Genomic DNA, 24,615 nt, shown 5'->3' on the forward strand with positions numbered 1-24,615 from the left:
AATAATTTCAGTTTAACAAGTGTTCATGAAGAATTCTTCCTTTCTAGTTTGATTTTTCCACAAATAACATACATTGTGATTCAGTGTTCTAGTAAGAGCCATCCAGACTGAGTAATAAATTGAGCTTTCAGAATTCCCAATTTTGAATAATTCCCACTGAGATGTTAAGAGTTCTACCAGGGCTGGGCACAGGGGTGCATGCCCGTAATCCAGCACTTTAGGAAGCTGAGGTGGGAGGATCACTTGAGGCCAGGAATTGAGACCAGCCTGGACAACATGGTGAGACCCTGTCTCTATTTAAAAAAAAAGAAAATTAGCAGGGCATGGTGGCATGTATCTGTGGTCCCAGCTACTCAGGAGGCTGATGTGGGAGGATCGCTTGAGCCCAGGGCGGGCCGAGGCTCCAGTGAGCAGTGATGGCGCCACTGCACTCCAGCCTCAGCAATAGATCGAGAAGCCTTGTCTCAACAGGGAGAAAAAAAAAGAGAGTTCTACTGAAGTGATCAGCTTTTGCAATTTTATTCCATATGTCAAAGAGGTAAGAAGCAGAGTGATGTTTTTTAAAAAGCTTATATCGTTAAATTCATCAGTAAGAATTCATCTAATAAACAAGCTATTACTGGATACATCCATGTGGATGTTCAGATAGACATCCCAAATATCTGTCTTGAAAATGACCAGATAACTAAAAAAATCACTGCAAATCCATTCTCACACCACTTAATGCAGGAAGTGTTTTTAATGCAAAATAACACATCATTATATTTGAGCACTTACTTTCTGCTTAGCTGGTTAGGTCTCTTGAGAACTGCTACTGGTTTCCTCTGCCCTTCATTTTGTCTCAGAAGATTTGCCTTCCTTTTTAACACTGGAAAATATTGTTCTATATTCTATCAGAAGGCAAGAAACTATGTTAATCAAATTGCATTTTTCTATATACTCTATACAATAAACATTCTGATGCAGAATCAACAAGGATTGACAACTGCTTGAATGTGTAGATAAGGGAGACAGAGAAACAACTTGAAACTGTACAGTCTACATGACTGAAAAGATGAAAACCCACATTATATTTAAAATATGTGAGGTACTCGGGGGACCCACAGGTGATGGAGAATCGTGGCTCTGGAACTCAAGAGAAGAATCAGAGAGCCAGAGATATTTAAAATATGTGAGGTGCTCAGGGGACCCACAGGTGATGGGGAATTGCAGCTCTGGAACTCAAGAGAAGAATCAGAGAGCCAGAGATATAAATCAGGGAATAATTTATATAAACATGATTTTTGATACTAATAGATTTTAAAAAGCCAAGTTCCAAAACAAATGCATGCCAAAAAAAAAAGAAAAACTGGGGAACTTATGACAGCAAAGACGCTGGAGTAGATATGGTTAGAGGCGAAAAGTATCATAAAAAACAAAAGCACATGAAACATCCTCTTTTTCTTCCTCCACATGTATAAATTAAATCCATCATTAAAGCCTAATTCAGATATCCATATTGTCCATAAAGACTTCTCTAAAGTTCTTGACAAATATGCACCTTATCTTATACTTTATCTGGATTCTTCTAGTAAGTATATGAGAAGTACTTCCTAAATATCCATTGACCAAATCACATTAAAAAGTCTTAATTTGGCCAGGCACCGTGGCTTACGCCTTTAATCCCCACACTTTAGGAGGCTGAGGCAGATGGATCACGAGGTCAGGAGTTCGAGACCAGCCTGGCCAGCATGGTGAAACCCCGTCTCTACTAAAAATACAAAAATTAGCCAGGCGTGGTGGCACACACCTGTAGTCCCAGCTACTAGGAGGCTGAGGCAGAGAAGTGCTTGAAACCAGGAGGCGGAGGTTGCAGTGAGCCAAGATTGCACCACTGCACTCCAGCCTGGGCGACAGAGTGAGACTTTGTCTCGAAAAAACAAAAACAAACAAACAAACAAACAAAAAACTCTTAATTTTCGGCCAGGCACGGTGGCTCACACCTGTAATACAGCACTTTGGGAGGCCAAGGTGGGCAGATCACTTGAGGTCAGGAGTTCGAGACCAGCCTGGCCAACATGAAAATTAGCTGGGAGTGGTGGCACACACCTGTAATCCCAGCTACTCGGGAGGCTGAGGCAGGAGAACTGCTTGAACCTGGGAGGTGGACATTGCAGTGAGCCAACATCACATCACTGCACTCCAGCTTAGGTAACAGAGCAAGACTCTATCTATACATAAAAAACAAAAACAAACAAACAAAAAACTTACTTATATTTGAGAATGTGGAAATTTAGGTATTCTTTATGAATGGCAATGATTTTTATTTAGATATTAAATTTTTTATATCAGTCCCAAAGTACCACATAAAAACAAATAAAATTCTCTCTTAAGCTTATTCACAGAAATGTCAGTACAAATAAAGGAAAAGGATATCTAATCCAGGATTAAGCCATCATCCTACCTTGTCACTTAGAGGTGGACGATTCATAGGACTAATTCCTTTTCGAATTCCAGTTGTTTTCCTAGCTGCAAGGCCAGTGATAACCCCATTAGGACGTCTCTTTCCAGGCATTACTCTTCCTCTACGATTCAGACTAGTCTTACCAAAACCTATAGGGGGGCAAAAAGAGAAGAAAATGTCAATTTAACAATTCAATTGGGGGGGTCACAGGATATTCTATTTCCCAAGGAAGGGGAACTTAGGAACATTTATTATTTTATTATTTATGTTTTTTAAATTACATAAAATACTTCATTTTGAAAAGGCAACCTGCTGCACTGGGAAGGGTTCTGTGGCTACACCGGGCTGTAAATAACTAGAGGATTCTCACATGCTGCCTCTAGCCATACTATTTTGTCATTAGTTTCTCAACAAGCAGGACAGTCTGTCTATCTTTACCTGTGCATGACGGTAGATACTAACCATATGTCGCTACTGAGTACTTGAAGTTAGGTAGTAGTCTGAATCAAGGTATTTCAAGGTAAAATATTTCACTGATGATTTATATAAATTATATAGTGAAATATTTTAGATATTGGGCTAAGTAAAATATATTCATATGTGCTCAATCTTTATTGAACAGTGCCGATCTGGAGTGGAATCACTATCTCATCTCCAATTTACTTATGACAGCACACTGCAATCTGGCTTCATTTTCAGCCCTACTCCATTCAAATTGCTTTTGCAAAAGTTGCCAGTGGAGTGCCAATAGACACATTTTAATCTGTGGCATGTGACATTACCAACTTTGGTCTTCCATTATATATCTCACCTATTTAAATACTTTTTTTAGGCTGGGCACAGTGGCTCACACCTGTAATCCCAGCACTTGGGAGGCTGAGGAAGAGGATCCCTTGAGCTCAGGAGTTTAAGACCAGCCTGGGCAACATAGTGAGGCCTTGCCTCTAAAAATTAGTTGGCGTAGTAGCACATGCCTGTAGTCCCAGCTACTCAGGAGGCTGGGGTGAGAGATTGCTTGAGCCCAGGAGTTCTAGGCTGCAACAGAGTGAGACCCTGCCTCCAAAAAATAAATAGATTAAAAAATAAATAAATATATAAATAAATAAGTAAATACTTTTTTCTAGTTAAAAAAAAAAATAGGGGCCAGGTGCGGTGGCTCACACCTGCAATCCCAGCACTCCGGAAGGCCAAGGCAGGTGGATCACAAGGTCAGGAGATCGAGACCATCCTGGCTAACACGGTGAAACCCCGTCTCTACTAAAAATACAAAAACTTAGCGGGCATGGTGGTGGGTGTCTGTAGTCCCAGCTACTCGGGAGCTGAGGCAGGAGAATGGCGTGAACTGGGAGGTGGAACTGGCAGTGAGCCGAGATCGTGCCACTGCACTCCAGCCTGGCGAAGAGCGAGACTCATCTCAAAAAATAAAAATAAAAGTAAAAAATAATTGGGAGTGTCTCTGAACCTATTCAGAGGTAAATTAAAAAATAAACATGTTCACTGCAGAATTCCTAGAAACACATAAAGTACAAATAAGAAAATAAACATCACCCATCAGCCTACCACCTAGAGATGACCACTAACATTCTGTCTTTCTAGTCTTTCTTTTACTTGTATACATATATTTTAAAAGTTAACATTTTTGGTTTTAACTATTTTTAAGCAACTCATGACTATCACCCGTAGTAATTCTCAATTTTATAGTAGTGCCTCAATTTATAGTAGAAGGTGAACTGAGTCAATCTTTCGGCAACTATACAACTCTACATACTATTTTGTAGCCCTACGTTAATCCTGTACTGCAGGCTGGGCATGGTGGCTCATGCCTATAATCCCAGCACTTTGGGAGACCGAGAAGGATGGATTGCTCGAGCCCAGGAGTTCGAGACCAGCCTAGGCAACATGGCGACACCCCATCTCTAGAAAAAATACAAAAATTAGCCGGGTGCAGTGGCGTGCACCTGTAGTCCAGGTAATAGGGAGGCTGAGGCAGGAGGATCACTTGAGCCTGGGAAGCAGAGGTTACAGTGAGCCAAGATCACACTGTACTCCATGCTGGGGTGACAGAGCAAGACCCTGTCTCAAACACACACACACACACACACACACACACACACACACACACCACACGTCTCAAACACACACACACCTATATTGTGAAAATATTATCCCATGTTTTTGACATCCTTTTACTGCATTACTTTTTAATATGCCATACTTGATCCAACCAACTTTAATCATTTCAGTTAGTTCTAATAATAAATAATATCACAATTGAACCACGGATATATTTTTAAACACATCCATGATTATTTTCTGAAGATGTAAGTTTCCAGAAGGTGAAATGCTAGGTGAAACAATAAAGCAAACTCCTTTTTTTTTTTTTTTTGAGACACAGTCTCACTCTGTCGCCCAGGCTGGAGTGCAATGGTGTGATCTCAGCTCACCGCAACCTCCACCTCCTGGGTTCAAAGAATTCTCCTGCCTCAGCTTCCCCGAGTAGTGGGGATTACAGGTGCCTGCCACCACACCCAGTTATATATATATATATTTTTTTTTTTGAGATGGAGTCTCGCTTTGTTGCCCAGGCTGGAGTGCAGGGGCGTGATCTCGGCTCACTGCAACCTCCGCCTCCCGGGTTCATGCCATTCTCCTGCCTCAGTCACCCGAGTAGCTGGTACTACAGGGGCCCACCGCCATGCCTGGCTAATTTTTTGTATTTTTAGTAGAGACAGGGTTTCACCATGTTAGCCAGGATAGTCTTGATCTCCTGACCTTGTGATCCGCCCGCCTCAGCCCCCCAAAGTGCTGGGATTACAGGTGTGAGCCACCACGCCCGGCCTATTTTTGTATTTTTAGTACAGACAGGGTTTCACCATGTTGGCCAGGCTGGTCTCAAACTTCTGACCTCAGGTGATCTGCCTGCCTCAACTTCCCAAAGTGCTGGGGTTACAGGCGTGAGCCACCACGGCTGGCTTAAAGTTTTTAGTTTTAAATCAAATATTGCTGCCCTATGTGTGGTTTCCTTCTAAAATTGCAACTAGGTGAAGATTAAACCATATTGGGAAAAACTGTACATTAAAATTAATTCCAATACACAATGACTTGCTATTTGTGTTAAATAATGTGACAGCTAACCCTTCACTGTGCTAGGCACTGTGCTGAGTACTATAATTTGTATGATAATCTGATAAGACTGATGCTAACGATCTTCCTTGAGAAAGGAAGAAACTGGAAAATATTCCAAAAGAATAAGTGAGCTTGTAGGGCAAAAAGAAAAGATTAAAAGGAGGAGGAACCCATTATTATACCAAAATTTCAGGACTAGATGAGAAAGACTGACAAGAAACTCTCATAAATAGGAATCAGATGGATTAAAACAAGATCTTAAGTATGAAATAAGGTTGGGCACCGTGACTCACACCTGTAATTCCAACATTAGTGAGGCTGAGGCAGGTGGATCATTTGAGGTCAGGAGTTCGAGACCAGCCTGACCAACATGGTGAAACCTCGTCTCTACTAAAAATATGAAAATTACAGGTGGTGCACACCTGTAATCCCAGCTACTGGGGAGCTGAGACATGAGAATCGCTTGACCTGGGAGGCGGAGGTTGCAACAAGCCAAGATCGCACTACCACACTCCAGCCTGGGTGACAGGGCAAGACTCCATCTCAAAAAAAAAAAAAAAGTATGGAATAGAACTCTATCCCTTGGCGCTTTCTATTGATAGTACAGTACATTGTTCCCATACTTATCAATCTTTCTGCTGTTTTTTTCCTCTTATCCAAGGTGTTGCCTCGCCTGCTTTTTTTTTTTGGAGGGGGGGGGACGGACTCTCGCTCTGTCACCCGGGCTGGAGTGCAGCCGCACGATCTCGGCTCACTGCAAGCTCCGCCTCCCAGGTTCACGCCATTCTCCTGCCTCAGCCTCCCGAGTAGCTGGGACTACAGGCGCCCGCCACCATGCCCAGCTAATTTTTTGCATTTTTAGTAAGACGGGGTTTCACCATGTTGGCCAGGCTGGTCTTGAACTCCTGACCTCGTAATCTGCCCACCTTGGCCTCCCAAAGTGCTGGGATTACTGGCGTGAGCCACTTGGCCCGGCCTCCTCCTCTGCTTTCTAATCAGGCCTATGTGATTTGTTCTCCCACCTTTCTACCTTTGAACAAACTTCATTAGCTGTATCTGTTTTAGCAATGATTATATTCTTTACCCTTTCATTGTCACACTACATAAAGTAAAGATCTATACATACTCTATATGCTACATATATATAGTATATCTATACATACTCTATATACTATGTACTATAATTGGGTATCTATACATACCCAATTATCTCCCTTTCCCTCTTATGCTCTGTAACTATCTTATATTCTAAAAAGCACTATGAAGGGGTACTAAAGACATCATCCAATGCAACAGTCTTTTCTTAGTTTTCATTCATTGAGCCTCTCTGCAGAGTTCCAGAGTACCCACATTCTCCATGTACTTCAACTATCTCCCTTTATGAAGACCCTTTTACATTTTCAGCTCCACCAGAGCAGTAGTTTAATACCAGTTAGGTATCAGAATCACCCATGGAGCTTAAAGAAAACCCCCCAAGCCCTACCTCTACAGGTCCTGGTTCAGTAGAAATAAAGTACAGCCAGAGCAACTATTTCATAAAGCTCCGCAGGTGCAACTAAGGTTGATAACAGCTAAAACTGGAGAAAGAAATTTTCATCTTTCTTTTGAATCCCAAGACTAATCTATTCATGAATTTCTTTCCACATACATCATATGCCTCAATAATTTCAGGAGCCTTATCATCTAAATAAAGATTTGAGGGATTTTCTGGGAAATGTCACATCCTAGAGTACATGTAATCATATTATTGGCTCCTTTCCAAAGCAACATACAAATATTCCCAACTCTTCTACCTCTAGTAAGAACAGCATTCTCAAACTTTTTAGTCTCAGTACCTCTTTACACTCTTTCTTTTTTTTTGTAGAGATGGGGTCTCCCTATGTTGCCCACGCTGGTCCTGAAGTCCTTGGCTTAAGCAATCCTCTTGCTCTCACCTCCCAAAGTGCTGGGATTACAAGCACGAACCTCTTCATATGCTTAACAATTGAGGACTCCAAAGTTTTTGTTTCTGTGGTTATATTTACTGCAATTAAAATAAAAACTTTTTTTTTTTTTTGAGACAAGAGTCTCACTCTGTCACCCAGGCTGGAGTGCAATGGCACGATCTCAGCTCACTGCAACCTCCGCCTCCCCAGTTCAAGCGATTCTCCTGCCTCAGGCTCCCGAGGAGCTGGGATTACAGGTATGTGCCACCACACCCGGCTAACTGTTGTATTTTTAGTGGAGATAGGGTTTTGCCATGTTGCCAGGCTGGTCTCAAACTCCTGACTTCAGGTGATCCACCCACCTCGGGCTCCCAAAGAGCTGGGATTACAGGGGTGAGCCACCACGCCCGGCCAATATAAAAACTATTAATAAGATAGTTAAAAACCATTTCACTTAAAAAATAATAATAAACTCATTACACATAGGGTAAACATCTCTTTTTAAATGAAAAAGAACAAATTTTAACTTTTATTTTAAGGTCGGGATACACGTGCAGGATGCGCAGGTTTGTTACACAGGTAAACATGTATCATGGGGGTTTGCTGTACAGATTATTCCATCGCTGAGGTATCAAGCCTAGTATCCATTAGCTTTTTGTTTTTGTTTTTTTTTTTTTTGGAGATGGAGTCTCACTCTGTCACCCAGGCTGGAGTGCAGTGGCCGCAATCTTGGCTCACTGCAAGCTCCGCCTGCCAGGTTCACGCCTTTCTCCTGCCTCAGCCTCCCGAGTAGCTGGGACTACAGGCGCCTGCCACCACGCCCAGCTAATTTTTTGTATCTTTAGTAGAGACAGGGTTTCACTGTGTTAGCCAGGACGGTCTCAATCTCCCTATCTCGTGATCTGCCTGCCTCGGCCTACCAAAGTGCTGGGATTACTGGCATGAGCCACCGCGCCTGGCCTTTTTTATTTTTGAGACAGAGTCTCGCTCTGTCACCCAGAGTGGAGTGCAGTGGCGTGATCTTGGCTCACTACAATCTCCACCTCCCAGGTTCAAGCGATTCTCCTGCCTCAGCCTCCCAAGTAGCTGGGACTACAGGTGCCCACCACCATGCCCGGCTAATTTTAATATTTTTAGTGGAGACAAGGTTTCACCATATTGGCCAGGCTGCTCTTGAACTCCTGACCTTGTGATCTGCCTATCTCGGCCTCCCAAAGTGCTGGGATTACAGGCGTGAGCCACCGCACCTGGCCTAGTTATTTTTATTTTCCAAAACAGATAAAAATATTTAGTAGGAAGAGTGGTATTGTTTTTGGATCTCTTTGGTGTTTGCCTTAATAGAAGACAACTAGATTCTCACAACTGCTTGTTAAGGACTGAATGTTTCTATCTCTCCAAAATTCACATGTTGAAATACTAACACTTAATGTGACGGTATTAACAGGTGAGGGCTTTAGGAGGTAAAGTCATGAGGATGGAGCCATCATGAATAGGATTACTGTCCTTACAAAAGTGACACTGGAGAGCTCTCTAGCCTTCTCTCTGCCACACAAGGATATCAAAAGAAGTCCAAAGTCTGCAACCTGGAAGAGAACACTCACCAGAACCTGACCTTACTGACATCCTGACCTTGAACTGCTAATCTCCAAAACTGTGCAAAATAAACGTCTGTTGTTTATAAGCTACCTAGTCTACGGTACTTTGTTACAGCCCACTGAACTAAGATCCAGCTTTTGCATTCAATCTACTTTAATTATCAGACATCGTGTAGACTCTGGAAAAGGCTACTGCACGTTCCTGAGAGAGTAAGAGTCAAAATACAATTAATGCCTTAGTATTAACATGAAATTAGCTTTCATCTTGTGGATCCCCCATATCGTAGGGATCCCAGAGGGTCCCTGATGACATTTTGAGAACTCTATACCATTCCACCACTGAAGAACAACTCTATACATTCTACCACTGAGGAACACTCGATACATTCAAGCACTGAGGAATAACTTGATATATTCTACCACTTAGGAACAACTCTATACATTCTACCACTGAAGAACAATTCTATACATTCTACCACTGAAGAACACGCTATACATTCTACCACTGAAGAACACGCTATACATTCTACCACTGAGGAACAATGCCATACGTTCTACCGCTGAAGAACACGCCATACGTTCTACCACTGAAGAAGAACTCCATACATTCTACCACTGAAGAACAACTCCATACATTCTACCACTGAAGAACAACTCTATACATTCTACCACTGAAGAACACGCTATACATTCTACCCTGAAGAACAACTCTATACATTCTACCACTGAGGAATACTCGATACATTCAAGCACTGAGGAACAACTTGATACATTCTACCACTGAGGAACAAGTCTATACATTCTACCACTGAAGAACAACTCTATACGTTCTACCACTGAGAACACTCGATACATTCTACCACTGAGGAACAACTCGATACATTCTACCACTGAGGAACAACGCCATACGTTCTACCACTGAAGAAGAACTCCATACATTCTACCACTGAAGAACAACTCCATACATTCTACCACTGAGGAATACTCGATACATTCAAGCACTGAGGAACAACTTGATACATTCTACCACTGAGGAACAAGTCTATACATTCTACCACTGAAGAACACTCTATACATTTTACCACTGAAGAACAACTCTATACGTTCTACCACTCAAGAACAATTCTATACGTTCTACCACTGAAGAACACTCGATACATTCTATCACTGAGGAACAACTCTATACATTCTACCACTGAAGAACACTCTATACATTTTACCACTGAAGAACAACTCTATACGTTCTACCACTGAAGAACACTCTATACGTTCTACCACTGAAGAACACTCTATACATTCTACACGAAGAAAACTACTTCTCCTGAGACTCTATACATTCTACAAGAACAATTCTATACATTCTTACCACTGAAGAACACTCTATACATTCTACCACTGAAGAACAACTCTATACATTCTATCACTGAAGAACAATCAATACTTCTCAGCCTATACATTCTACCACGAAGAACACTCTATACATTCTACCACTGAAGAACAACTCTATACATTCTACCACTGAGGAACAACTCTACACAGTCTACCACTGAGGAACAACTCTATACATTCTACCACTGAAGAACAACTCTATACATTCTACCACTGAGGAACAACTCTATACATTCTACCACTGAGGAATACTCGATACATTCAAGCACTGAGGAACAACTTGATACATTCTACCACTGAGGAACAAGTCTATACATTCTACCACTGAAGAACAACTCTATACGTTCTACCACTGAAGAACACTCGATACATTCTACCACTGAGGAACAACTCGATACATTCTACCACTGAGGAACAACGCCATACGTTCTACCACTGAAGAAGAACTCCATACATTCTACCACTGAAGAACAACTCCATACATTCTACCACTGAGGAATACTCGATACATTCAAGCACTGAGGAACAACTTGATACATTCTACCACTGAGGAACAAGTCTATACATTCTACCACTGAAGAACACTCTATACATTTTACCACTGAAGAACAACTCTATACGTTCTACCACTCAAGAACAATTCTATACATTCTACCACTGAAGAACACTCGATACATTCTATCACTGAGGAACAACTCTATACATTCTACCACTGAAGAACACTCTATACATTTTACCACTGAAGAACAACTCTATACGTTCCACCACTGAAGAACACTCTATACGTTCTACCACTCAAGAACAATTCTATACGTTCTACCACTGAAGAACACTCGATACATTCTACAAAAGAACAATTCTATACATTCTACCACTGAAGAACACTCTATACATTCTACCACTGAAGAACAACTCTATACATTCTATCACTGAGGAACAACTCTATACATTCTACCACTGAAGAACACTCTATACATTCTACAAAAGAACAATTCTATACATTCTACCACTGAAGAACACTCTATACATTCTACCACTGAAGAACAACTCTATACATTCTACCACTGAGGAACAACTCTACACAGTCTACCACTGAGGAACAACTCTATACATTCTACCACTGAAGAACAACTCTATACATTCTACCACTGAGGAACAACTCTACACAGTCTACCACTGAGGAACAACTCTATACATTCTACCACTGAAGAACAACTCTATACATTCTACCACTGAGGAACAACTCTATACATTCTACCCCTGAAGAACAACTCTATACGTTCTACCACTGAAGCACACCTCTATGCATTCTACCACTGAAGAACATTTGGGTTGTTTCTCCAAGTATTTACTGAGTGCCTAAATTATTTTTCACACATTAAGTTAAAGATTTCATTCATTGACTTGTTCAGCCATCAGAAATCATACTGTGGATCTGCAAAGAGCTCCTCTGTCCTACTTATTTCTCTTACCTCAAGCTAACATCCTCATTGACTCTACAACGTGGAAATCTGAACTTTTTCCTGGCCAATCAGAGTTTAAGACAATCGTCTATCTCTGTACATTCAGTAACAGTGGCAGCTGTTCTATTTTAGCCCCTGTCACATGTAAGCAATAAACGTACAAGGGCAAGCTCAATCTTACGAGATCCTAAGCTGCCCCTAGATATCATTTATTTCAAGGCTCAGATCATAACATCCATAAAAGGAAAGCTTTTCTGACACTTCATGGACCAGATCATATTTCACCTTATCCATTAAATCATTCCTGATCTTCTTAGTACAAAATCTCTAAAGTCCTATAATACTATTTGAATTTCTCTTACGACAGTTCTCCACACTACCTTTTCCATCTTATCTCTAACACTGTAAATTAACTCCTTGAAGCAGAAGACCACATCTTTATATACCCCCCAGGACTCAATCAGTTTAGGGTATCTATCAAGTATTTAACACTGAAATATATTAATGTTAAATATTTGATAAACATTAATTAATAAATATATTTCTGGTTCGATGAACTCTCAACAGTTATTTTAAAAACAACTAATACAAAAAATATATAGTATGTTCAATAACATTTATAAGAAATATTTAGGCCGGGCGCAGGGGCTCACTCCTGTAATCCCAGCACTTTGGGGGGCTGAGGCAGGAGGCCGAGGCAGGTGGATCACCTGAGGCTGGGAGTTTGAGACCAGCCTGACCAACATGGAGAAACCCTGTCTCTCCTAAAAATACAAAATTAGCTGAGCATGGTGGCGCATGTCTGTAATCCCAGCTACTGGGGAGGCTGAGGCAGGAGAATCGCTTGAACCCGGGAGGCAGATGCTGCAGTGAGCCAAGATCGTGGATTGCACTCCAGCCTGGGCAACAAGAGCAAAACTCCGTCTCAAAAAAAAAAATTTAAATATAAATCACTGGAACTAAACTTCATTTGCCACAGTTAAATACCTGTCATGAAATTTACTCCCTTAGGTTCAACTATTCAAAAAATTATTAGAGATGAATAATTTTTTTAAGGGCCCAATCTCAGTTATATGTACTTTTCTTGAGACAGAGTCTTATGCTGGAGTGCTGTGGTGCCATCATGGCTCACTGTGGTCTTGATCTCCCAGGCTCAAGCCATCTTCCCACCTCAACCTCCTGAGTGGCTGGGACCAGAAACAGGTACCACCACGCCTGGCTAATTTTTAAATTTTTTGTAGAGACAGGGTCTCCCTGTGTTACCCAAGCTGGTCTCAGATTCCTGGATTCAACTGATCCTCCCAAAGTTCTGGGATTACAGGCATGAGCCACTGTGCTCGGCTTCAGTTATACATATTTTGAGGATATACTGGGATATTAGCTGTAAACACAGAACTAATTATGTTCAACCTACTGGAGATTATTTTTATGTTTTTCAACATATAGAATAAAAATCAATTTGGAAGTTAGTCTGTCAAACATATTTTTACATATCTGAAAAAGATTTAGTTCTTTTGCCGGGCGCGGTGGCTCACGCTTGTAATCCCAGCACTTTGGAAGGCCGAGGCGGGCGGATCACGAGGTCAGGAGATGGAGACCACGGTGAAACCCCGCCTCTACTAAAAATACAAAAAAAAATTAGCCGGGCGTGGTGGCGGGCGCCTGTAGTCCCAGCTACTCGGAGAGGCTGAGGCAGGAGAATGGCGTGAACCCAGGAGGCGGAGCTTGCAGTGAGCCGAGATTGTGCCACTGCACTCCAGCCTGGGCGACAGAGCGAGACTCCGTCTCAAAAAAAAAAAAAAAAAGATTTAGTTCTTTTATTTGAACAAATATTTATTCTAAAATTCTGATATTGCTGATAAAGAAGTTAACAAGCCATATATATTAGTGTTCAATTACTGCCTTCAATCAAGATGATTATAAATAAGCTTCCAGATTATCAAAAATAACTAAATGTATAGAGTTCCACATTATTTCTAAAGCATTCATTTCTGAGTGTCACCTTTGGAAGATTTAACAAATCCTAACATTCTTGGATGATAAGATAAGGAGTCTGGAGGTCATTTTCTATGTAGAATGTAGTAGTAGTCTCCACATACTTAAAGAGTTCTCATATATAAAAGAGAATTTGCTTTCTATAACTTTACCGAAGTGATAGGCATGCTTTAATTCAAATTAAGAGGCCAGGCACAGTGGCTCATGCTTATGAGGTAGTATGCTCTTTCACTGAATATATTTAAGCTGGAGTTAGTCATCTATTAGACAGACTATTAAAGGAACATCTCACTTGGATGGAGATAGGAGCTCATGATATATAAGATCCTTTGCAATTCTAAACTCTGAATATAATTTAGACGATGTATAAACTGAAGTTACTTTTAAATGACTTAAAATGTTTAAGAAACAGTGTTACGCCTATTGAAGGCTACTGAAATTCTTACCAGGTTTTAGATCTAAACAAAAACCTAGGCATAGAGGAAACACAAAACACAAAGAGTACTGATGCATTTCCTCCACGTTAAGCATATGCTAAAGACAGTACACTATGAACACACAAATAACAGCTTTCCATTAAAGCTTACTTTCAAAACTTACCAGAATTCTGTTGGATTCCCCATCGCACTCTCATCCTGAATTGCTGGGCACCACTTTGCTGGAGGAGTCTTCTATTTAGTCTTGGAAAATTCTGCTTCTTCCCTTCCTTTCGATTCAATTTGATGATATCATCTATGATAGAGGAAATGCCAATTATTTTCATTTTAACTCAGTTACTCAGTTTCATTTTCTAGCTGATAGATGTCCTACATTCCTAACTTCTTTTCTACTTTGAAAGCACTTCCATAAGAGAATAATAACAAGAATCAGCCATTTTACAATAGCCCAAGGCAGATCTACCAATTAATGAAGAGTACTATTGGCCATAGTATTTCTTTACCTGATGAATCAAGCAGAAGCCTGTTTACAAAAGTTATTCCTACTTACTTCCCATAATCACAGAAGCCTCCATTTTCCTACTTACTTCCATAATCACAGACGCCTCCAATTTCCTACTTACTTCCCATAACCACAGAAGCCTCCATTTTCCTACTTACTTCCCATAATCACAGAAGCCTCCATTTTCCTACTTACTTCCCATAATCACAGACGCCTCCAATTTCCTACTTACTTCCCATAATCACAGAAGCCTCCAATTCCTACTTACTTCCCCTAATCACAGAAGCTTCCATTTTCCTACTTACTTCCCATAATCACAGAAGCCTCCATTTTCCTACTTACTTCCCATAGTCACAGAAGCCTCCATGTTTTAAAGATGACCCCCTTCTGGCCAGGCACGGTGGCTCATGCCTATAATCCCAGCACTTTGGGAGGCTGAGGTGGACGGATCATTTGAGGTCAGGAGTTCGGGACAGGCCTGACCAACATGGTGAAACCCCGTCTCTACTAAAAATACAAAAAAAAAATAAAAAATAAAAATAAATAAATTAGCCGGGTATGGCAGTGCATGCCTGTAATCCCAGCTACTCGGGAGGCTGAGGCAGGAGAACTGGTTGAATTTGGGAGGCGGAGGTTGCAGTGAGCCAAGATCGCGCCACTGCACTCCAGCCTGGGTGACAGAGCGAGACTCCACAAAAAAAAAAAAAAAAAAAAAGTAAAAAAAGATGACCACCTTCCAATATATAGGTAATCAAAAATTAAACCATTCAACTAAAATACTAAATGTTGAAATTCAGCAAATATTTATTGAGCATATACTACATGCAACGAATATATGTGTCAGGTTGTGCTGTAACTGAAACAAAGTAAAATACGGTCCCTTTTCTAAATAAGCTTAAAAGTACTGACGGAAACAGACATGCAAACAGCAAATACAAAACTAAACAAGTGCCATAATAAAGGTATAGTACAAAAAATACTAATGGCTCACCTCTAGCAAAGTACTTCAAGGTTACCTTATTTTTCTTTCTACACTGATCTAAGCCTCATTACTTCCAAACATACTTCCAAACTGCCCCAAGGTAATTCACAAACAAAAATACCACAACAGAACAAGGTGAAGACCAGAAAACTAAACATACTCCAGATTCCCATTTATATCTGTTAAAGGAGGTTACTAGAAGCCAAAAATACTCATTTAAGAAATATCCAGCTGGGCACAGTGGCACATGCCTGTAACCTCAGCACTTTTAGAGGTGAGATGGGAGACTGCTTCAGCCCAAGAGTTCGAGACCAACCTGGGCAACACAGCAAAACTTCATCTCCACAAATAATTTTTAAAAATTAGCCAGGCATGGTGGTGCGTGTCCGTGGTCCCAGCTACTTAGGAGGCTGAGGTGGGAGAACTCCTTGAGCTCAAGTGGTCAAGGCTGCAGTGAGCCACGATCACGCCACTGCACTCCAGCCTAGGCAACAGAGCAAGACTGTCTCTCAAAAAAAAAAAAAAAAAAAAGCCACAAACATTTCCTCCACAGTCCTAATTCCAGCATTGATAATTGAGAAAGCAAATAAAGAAACTGCATACAGTCAACAACTTCTTAATAAAACTCTATGACACTAATTAAACTCAATTTTTTTGTCACTATAGTCTTTCCAGAAGTCAGAGAAGGAAATACAACTTGAAAGTCCTTTGTAATATATTACTGTTCTACCTAACCAATCTCTAATCTCTAAGACTCTTAATTACATTCAAATATTCACACAAAATATCTCAAATCTCCCCAAAATATTTAGTTGTCTTCTTGAAATTAATGTCTAACGACGAAAGAGTTCATCAAAGTTAAGGGCACTCAAAAACTTTTGTAAAAAATTAAATGGTCAGCGGTGACCACCGTGAGCGTCCCGGAAGGGGCGGCAAAGACGTCTCCGTCGCGCACGAGGTGGCCTCGTTGGCTTTACCTTCGTTCGCGGTCCTCCTTGGTTACTGTGATCCCTCCGCGGGGCTCTGGGAGGCCAAGACCTGGGGCGCCACAGCGCTGCGCGCGTACGGCGGCCGGAAGGGGCTAGAGGCGGCTCCCTGGGTGACAACCGCGCGCCCCACCTTTCCCCACGTGGCCGCGAAGACCGACTCAGGAGCGTCTATCGGCTGCACGCCAACATCAACACAGGCAAAGATGGTCTCCAGGCGCATTGCCCAGGAGACCTTTGATGCAGCTGTGCGCAAGAACATCGAGGAGTTTGTGATGGGGCCAGAGGAGGCGGTGAAAGAGGCCGTGGAGCAGTTTGAATGGCAAGGGGTTGATCTGAGCAACATTGTAAAGACAGCGCCTAAAGTCTCTGCAGACGGATCCCAGGAGCCCACACATGACATCCTGGAGTTCTAATCTCATTTTAGCAAAAACTTATCTTTTTAAATATCCTGTTGCCCCTTCCTTCCTTCCCTCCTTCCTTCCTTCCCTTTCTTCCTTCTGTTGCCCCTGCTGGAGTGTAGTTGGCTCGATGCAGACTCCCTGCCTCCGGCTCCCGTGATTCTCCTGCCCTGGCCTGCGGGCTGCCTGGGATTGCGAGCGTGCGCCACCACCCCTGCCTGGTTTTTGTCCTTTGCCTGGAGGCGGGGTTTCGCCATGTTGGCCAGGCTGGTCTCCAGCTCCTGACCTCGAGTGGTCTGCCCGCCTCGGCCTCCCGAGGTGCTGGGACTGCAGACGGAGTCTCGCTCACTTGGTGCTCGGTGTTGCCCGGGCTGGAGTGCGGTGGCGTGGTCTTGGCTCGCTGCAGCCTCCACCTCCCAGCCGCCTGCCTTGGCCTCCCAGGGTGCTAGGATTGCAGCCTCTGCCCAGCCGCCGCCCCGTCTGGGACGTGAGGAGCGTCTCTGCCCGGCCGCCCCGTCTGGGAAGTGAGGAGCGCCTCTGCCCGGCTGCCACCCCGACTAGGAAGTGAGGAGCGTCTCTGCCCGGCTGCCACCCCATCTAGGAAGTGAGGAGCGTCTCTGCCCGGCCGCCCCGTCTGGCAAGTGAGGAACATCTCTGCCTGGCCGCCCATCGTCTGGGATGTGAGGAGCGCCTCTGCCCGGCCGCCCCGTCTGGGATGTGGAGAGCGCCTCTGCCTGGCCGCCCCGTCTGGGAGGTCTACCACGGAGGCCAGACGCAATGTGGGGGCTGGACGTGGTGGCTCACGCCTGTAGTCCCAGCACTCTGGGAGGCCGAGGCGGGTTTATCGCTTGAGGCAAGGAGTTCGAGACCAGCCTGGCCAACATGGCGAAACATATGAAAAATACAACAGACAAACCAACCAACCAACCCAGCCACAACAAAACAGGTCTACCCTGGAGTCATACTCTAATTTTTTCTATTTTCCTCCCTTTCTGATCCTTTATCCCACTTTCTTTTTCTTCCTCTTCCTTCTCCTTCTTTGTCAAATAGAGGATTGAGTTATTATCATTGATCCACACAAAGTCCCTCTCTCATTTATTTTCTTTAATTCCTACCCCCCATTTCTATTCCCCGTCTTTCCATGTGCAACCTTCCTAATATGTTTGATATGCATCTTTTTGTTTGTATGTATTTTTAGAAAATGTGTATTGTTTTGTGTGCAAAAAATAATAAAAAAAGAAAAAAAAGTAATGAGATAAAAAAACAAACAAAAAATTAAAAGGTCAACATCAGATATATAAACAGGAATCTCAACAAGCATAAAGGGAATACTTAGGAAGACACTATTTATGAGACCTACTTTCCTTTAACAAAGTGATACTTACTCTTCATCAAAAGTCTAAAATCTCAAGCCTTGAGAGTAAACCAAAAAAATGAATTTGGTCTGGGGAGCATTAAAAAAAAGAGGCAAAGTACAATTCTGACTAACAAAGTTAATCTTAAAATATAGCATATAGGCCGGGCGCAGTGGCTCATGCCTGTAATCCCAGCACTTTGGGAGGCCGAGGTGGGCGGATCACGAGGTCAGGAGATCGAGACCATCCTGGCTAATATGGTGAAACCCCGTGTCTACTAAAATATACAAAAAATTAGCCGGGTGTGGGCGCCTGTAGTCCCAGCTACTTGGGAGGCTGAGGCAGGAGAATGTTGTGAACCTGGGAAGCTGAGATCATGCCACTGCACTCCAGCCTGGGCGACAGAGCAAAACTCTGTCTCAAAATAAATAAACAAATGCCTGGGCGACAGAGCAAAACTCTGTCTCAAAATAAATAAATAAAATAAAATAAAATACAGCATATAAAGTCTAAATATAACTAAAAATCAGAAGTAGCAGAGCATATTAAATATAAAATTACACTTCACATTTCAACATTTTACTACCTATATCTTCAAATAAGTCAAATGAGCTACCATGGCCAAGAGGATTCTTTCAATCTAAAAAAAGAAAATGGCTTTCTCCTGCCCAATGAATAGATACACAGGTATCAGAATTAAAAAAAAAAAAATTCCTTACAATGAGCTATTTTAAGTTTCTTCCATAGCACTAGGGGAATATACATGGTAATAATAATAGCAGTAGTAGCAGTAGTGGTGGTGGTAAGTACTACAGTACAGGCATCAGCAATGTTAGTACCAACGGTTCTGACATGTATTCACTTAATTCACAACAATCCTATGAAATAAGTATCATCGTAACACCTGTTTTCAAATTAAGGAATAGAACCATGAGGCCAGCTATTGGTAAACTTGGTACTCTATGTGAAATTCATATACACCTGGCAAAGCCATGATTTAAAACAAAAAAATCAGGTTCTAAAACCTCTGCAAACCTGGTAAGATTAAACATTCACAAAGCATAACTGTCTAAGATAGATGATGTCTAGGATAGAAATGGGATGATCTCTTCATCCCATTTCTGTAAAATTCTCACCAAAAGAAAGGCAATAGAGGGACTGCTGTATGTTCCTGGGGGAAAGAAAGAGATCAAGCTGTTTCAGCTCTCCACAGCACTTCATTGCTAACTCCAAGAGAACTACCCCTCGGTTTTCTTCACTTGAACGTACTAATCACCAAACAAAACACGTATAAAAAAGCAAACAGAAAACCTAGAAACTTAAGAAATCTAGGTGTAAAACAGCTTGAGGCTCTAGAATCAGACTGAAATCCTGGCACCACCACTTAACTACCTTGTATGACTTCGAGCAAGTTACTTAATTTCTCTATGCCTCTGATTTCTGTAAAATGGAAATAACAAATAACAAAAGCATATATACAGACATACACACATATACATAGTGTATGTATAAAAATAACAAAGCCATATATACAGACATACACACATAAATATAATGTATGTATAAAAATAACCAAGCCATAGACATACACACATATAGTGTATGTATAAAAATAACCAAGCCATATATAGACATACACACACATATATGTCGTGTATGTAGAAAAATAAAGCCATATATATAGACATACATATATATAGTGTATGTACAAAAACAAAGGCATACAGACATACACACTACATATAGTGTATGTATAAAAATAAAGGCATACATACAGACATACACACATATATATAGTGTATGTAGAAAAATACAGTGCTGTGTACCAGGTCCTGTTCTAAGCAGTTCACACATGCCTTCTGACTCGTTTAATGTTTTCAGCAACCCTATGTGGTAAATACTACTTACTATAACCTTTCTACAGATGAGGCACTGGGAAATCATCTGCCCACGGTTACATAGTTACAAAGTGGCAGAGGCAGGACCTGAAAGGAGACAGTGTCGATCTGGATTCCATGCTGTCAATCACCAGGAGTACAACCCTCACAGACTTATCATGAGGATAAACTGAGTTAATATATAAAATGCTGGCCGGGTGCGGCGGCTGACGCCTGTAGGGGAGGCCGAGGCAGGCAGATCACCTGAGGTCAGGAGTTCGAGACCAGCCTGGCCAACATGGTGAAACCCTGTCTCTACTAAAAATATGAAAATTAGTCAGCCACTAGTGCTGGCGTGTACCTGTAATCACAGCTACTCGGGAGGCTGAGGCAGGAGAACTGCTGGAATCTGGGAGGCGGAGGTTGCAGTGAGCCGAGATCGCACCACTGCACTCCAACCTGGGCGACAGAGCCAGACTCCGTCTCAAATAATTAATTAATTAATTAATTTAATTTAATGCTTAGTCCAGGACCTGAACTGAGACAATGTGGTTCTGGGTTCCGTGCTCTCGATCGCTAGAATCCTCAGAGTTATTATGAGGATAAACTGAGTTAACATATAAAATGCTTAGTACAGGACCTGGTAGGTAGTAAGCACTCAATAAATACTCATTATTACATTATTTCTTGGCCTTACCTCAAAAGGTTTCTCTCTTTTTTTGGGGGGGGGGGCAGGGGGAGACAGGGTCTCGCTCTGCCGCCCAGGCTGGAGTGCAGTGGCGCAATCGGCGCACTGCAACATCCGCCCGCGGGTTCCAGCTATTCTCATGCCTTAGCTGGGATTACAGGCGCGCGGCCACCACGCCCGGCTAATTTTAGTATTTTTAGTAGACACGGGATTTCACCTTGTTGCCCGGGCTAGTCTCGAACTCCTGGGCTCAAGCCATCTGCCCGCCTCCGCCTCCTCCTTCAAAGGGCTGGGATTGCAGGCGTGAGCCACCGCGCCCAGCCCCAGCTTTCTCATTTCTTACAAGCTCACTACTAACCAGCAGCAAGGCAAGACTTGAGGCCAAACCTATTATTTCTGATCATTTGCTTAGTTCACATATTGGATTCTGACTGTGGCAATCCTAGAAATCAATAGTTCCCATCTCACCTGGAACCAAAAATGTTCCAGATAAACCACAACAAAAGACACACACGACAAATGGGAAGAAATGAAAACTGAAAGAAGGTTTCCAAGACGGTTATTACCCTAAAGACCGTCCTGGGAAAGGGTACGCCTCGGAATCCACTAGTCAGGTACTTTTCAAATATCCGAAAAACTGCCGGCCAAACAGCTGGCAGAGCTGACTTACACCCAACGCCATCACTTGAATCCCGACAAAAATGTTCGTACTTTTAGCCCACCTAAGCTAACCACAGCGGCTGGTGCCTCGGTAGCGTCAGGGCTGGATTTTAACGGAATCACCAACCTCCTGCTTTTTATATAATCGGCAAGAAAGCACGCCACCCTCTTAGATGCGCTCAAGAACCCCACGCTTTACCTGGCTTCTCAGCGAGCCACAGCAATCGTCTCTCCTTCAAAGATGTTTGCTTTTTCCCCCATTAGCTAGCTCTGAGGCCTGGAGAGGGAGGCTGTGCTTTTCTAGGCAGCGCTCAATACACAACAACATCCCACAGGCGGCCGAGCGCCGCTTCCTTTCTGACAGACGCTCCGGGGCCGCGGCCGGAGGTGGCCCCGAGAGTCGCGCCCGGCAGCCATGGCCAGCGCCGGCCTGGAACGCCCGGCGACCAGGGAAAGCTCCGGAAGCGCTGGCTGGACCGACCGCAGCCCCGGCCGGGCTCTCCAAGACCTTTCTTCAGAGAGAACGGCTCGGTCGGACCATTCCCCTCGCTTCCCGATAACGCCCACCGCGAACGCACTCCAGGGAAACCCGCGGACCTTTCCTCACAAAGAGCCGGCGAGCCGCGAGCCGCAGCCCCTCCGGGGAGAAGAGACGCCCCCCGCGACCCCGCGAACCTTCGGGCCCGCAGCGCCCGGGCCCCCGCCTCCACAGCCCCTCCTCCGACAGCCGCGGCCGAGGGGACGCCCGGGTCCCTCGCGGTCCAGCCGGGCACCTGGCGTCGAGCCTGCGCTCCCGGCTGTGCTCGGGGCCTCCGCTCGGGTCCGCCCACCAGCGAGGAAACTCCGCCGGCAACTGCGGCCGACCGCCCCTGCCCCCACAAACCGCGCCGCCGGGTTCCACCCGCGCCCTCCCCCGCACTCCAACTCGGTCCAACTCGGCCCCTCACCCAAAGACATATCTATTTTGTCGAGGTTTTCATTGCTGCGGGCCTTCGGCGGCGGCGAAGAGGTCGCCGTGGCTCCCACCAACCGGGTACCAAACCGGTTCATGGCTGCAGACGTCGCGCTGGGAGCGGGCGCGGGCAAGGCCGGAGGCGCAGGCCTGCCACCTCCCACTCGCGCACGCAGCCCGCCGCGCCGAGGGAGCGCGCACGCGCCGGCGCCGTCCTCGGTCTCCACCCGCGGCTGCGGGCGGGGCGGGGCCACCGACACTCGCGGGCGACCAGAGCGGCCCCGCGTCGTGACTCGCTCCTAGCGGCCCTCGCAGGATGGGACGAGGCATTGCAGCCGCTGCGCTGGGCGCTCGCGAGGACCGCCGTTGTGAGCAGTTCGACTTTCCGCCCAAACTGGGGGATGCTAGACCGTGGGCACCTCTGAATCTTATGCCTTCAGTGATACCATAATCCTCCGTGTCCTTCGAGGCCCTCCTGCTGCAGACAGGTCCCCTATACTTCGGTACACACGAGCCTTTCGCGCCCACTGCAATGCAGCCTCGGGAGGCAGGACAGACCCCTGCGAGTGTAGATTGCAGCTGCATCCCAGCTCCCCTCTCCCTGGCACGCTCCTCCACCTACAGCTGCGCTGAGCTGCCGCATCTGAACGCAAAGCAAACGCTGCAGTGACGGTTCCTGCGTCACCTTAACATCCAGAGGAAATGCTAACGTTTCCCGTGTCTGTACCATCTCTCAATCGGCACTCTCAAAACATTTGGCACGGTGTTTACCACCCTAATAAGACCTCGGCTTCCCTCGGGAGGGGTAAGTACCTCTGTTGATGTAGCTGCATTTTCTTCTAATTCATTTGCATTGGGAATGGATAGAAGGGTTCGTTTACTTTTTAATCATCCCTACGGGAAAACAATTTAATATTTGATGAATTCCTGCATGATAACTTTTTTCCGTTTACAACATACGGTATTTCCCTCTCTTCTTACCTCATTCTCCTTCCCTGAAGTAACTGCGTTTATGTGGAAGCATTTAGGTTATATCACCCTCATACAGCTTAAAACTATCTCGGATATTTACATCTAAGGACAATACCAGATGCATTCTGTCCACCTAGAAATCTCTGTCGCCTTTCTCCTCTCCAATTCATAAAATGCAAAAATTCCTTCAGCATGGAAACGAGCCATCTCAAAACCACAGTAGCCTCTGCTTAATTTAGTCATGTCACAATGTCATGTGGCTTCCAACTTCAACACCAATGACACATTTACTATTCTTTGCTTGGGGATCCCATGTTTTAAAATATTTCTTATGCATGTCACATTTAAAAATTAAAGCCAGCTGTTCCAGCTCCCCTTTCCATGCCTGAATTTAAAGCAAAGCTTGCAGTGACAATTTTGCGGTCACCTTAACAATAAAAGTAAATGTGAACGTTTCCTGTATATGCAGCATGGATAAAACCAGGAGTCTTCACACAGATTATGTTTCCAGCTGAAATCAAAGAACCATGACTTTTTTGTAAGCTTAGTAGTCTTATCTTGGGGAAATGTATGATTTTTGTTAGGCTTTTGGGAATATTCTAAATAACTTCTTATTCTCAAAGGTCAAGATGTTTCTTTTTTTTCTCATGACAAAGACATAACAATGTAAGAAGAGTGAACCACACACCTATCAAGGGCACAAGAAACTTTAATAGTGGAGGAAAGTTTGGACTCGGAAACTCAAGAACAATATTTGGCATGTCAAGGAGAGTATCATGTATGTCCTCAGCATAATGTGCTTGATTTTACTACTCTCACACCCTGAAGCCCCTTCACCGGTCTGGACTGCTAAAAACTAGAGAAACT

The 24,615-nt window shown here is 43.6% G+C and overlaps 1 protein-coding gene across 2 annotated transcripts; it reads right to left on the reverse strand.

Annotated features, from left to right (window-relative positions):
• Positions 1-750: 750 nt before the first annotated feature.
• Positions 751-24,292, reverse strand: LOC115830421 (UAP56-interacting factor-like). 2 transcript variants are annotated; one of them, XM_030809005.1, is made up of 4 exons: positions 22,772-24,251; positions 14,537-14,668; positions 2,444-2,592; positions 751-890 (listed from the first exon to the last, which is right to left on the reverse strand). In XM_030809005.1, exons 1-4 carry the CDS (start codon positions 22,872-22,874, stop codon positions 774-776), a joined length of 501 nt encoding a protein of 166 aa, XP_030664865.1. In that variant the 5' UTR covers positions 22,875-24,251; the 3' UTR covers positions 751-773. The 2 variants fall into 2 exon arrangements, with proteins under 2 accessions (XP_030664865.1, XP_030664866.1); XM_030809006.1 differs by having other exon boundaries at positions 781-868; positions 22,772-24,292.
• Between the last annotated feature and the right edge of the window lie 323 nt (positions 24,293-24,615).

This window comes from Nomascus leucogenys, unplaced genomic scaffold (assembly GCF_006542625.1).
Source record: "Nomascus leucogenys isolate Asia unplaced genomic scaffold, Asia_NLE_v1 001144F_52289_qpd_obj, whole genome shotgun sequence".
Lineage (NCBI taxonomy): Eukaryota > Metazoa > Chordata > Mammalia > Primates > Hylobatidae > Nomascus > Nomascus leucogenys.

What these genes read in the sequence shown, in the direction of transcription:
- LOC115830421 (XM_030809005.1), bottom strand. Translation starts at nt 22,874, where the DNA reads ATGAACCGGTTTGGTACCCGGTTGGTGGGAGCCACGGCGACCTCTTCG. An exon ending in CAAAATAGATATGTCTTTGG is followed by an intron (nt 14,669 to 22,771) that starts GTGAGGGGCCGA and finishes CCTCTATCATAG; the next exon opens with ATGATATCATCAAATTGAAT. An exon ending in GGGAATCCAACAGAATTCTG is followed by an intron (nt 2,593 to 14,536) that starts GTAAGTTTTGAA and finishes GCCCCCCTATAG; the next exon opens with GTTTTGGTAAGACTAGTCTG.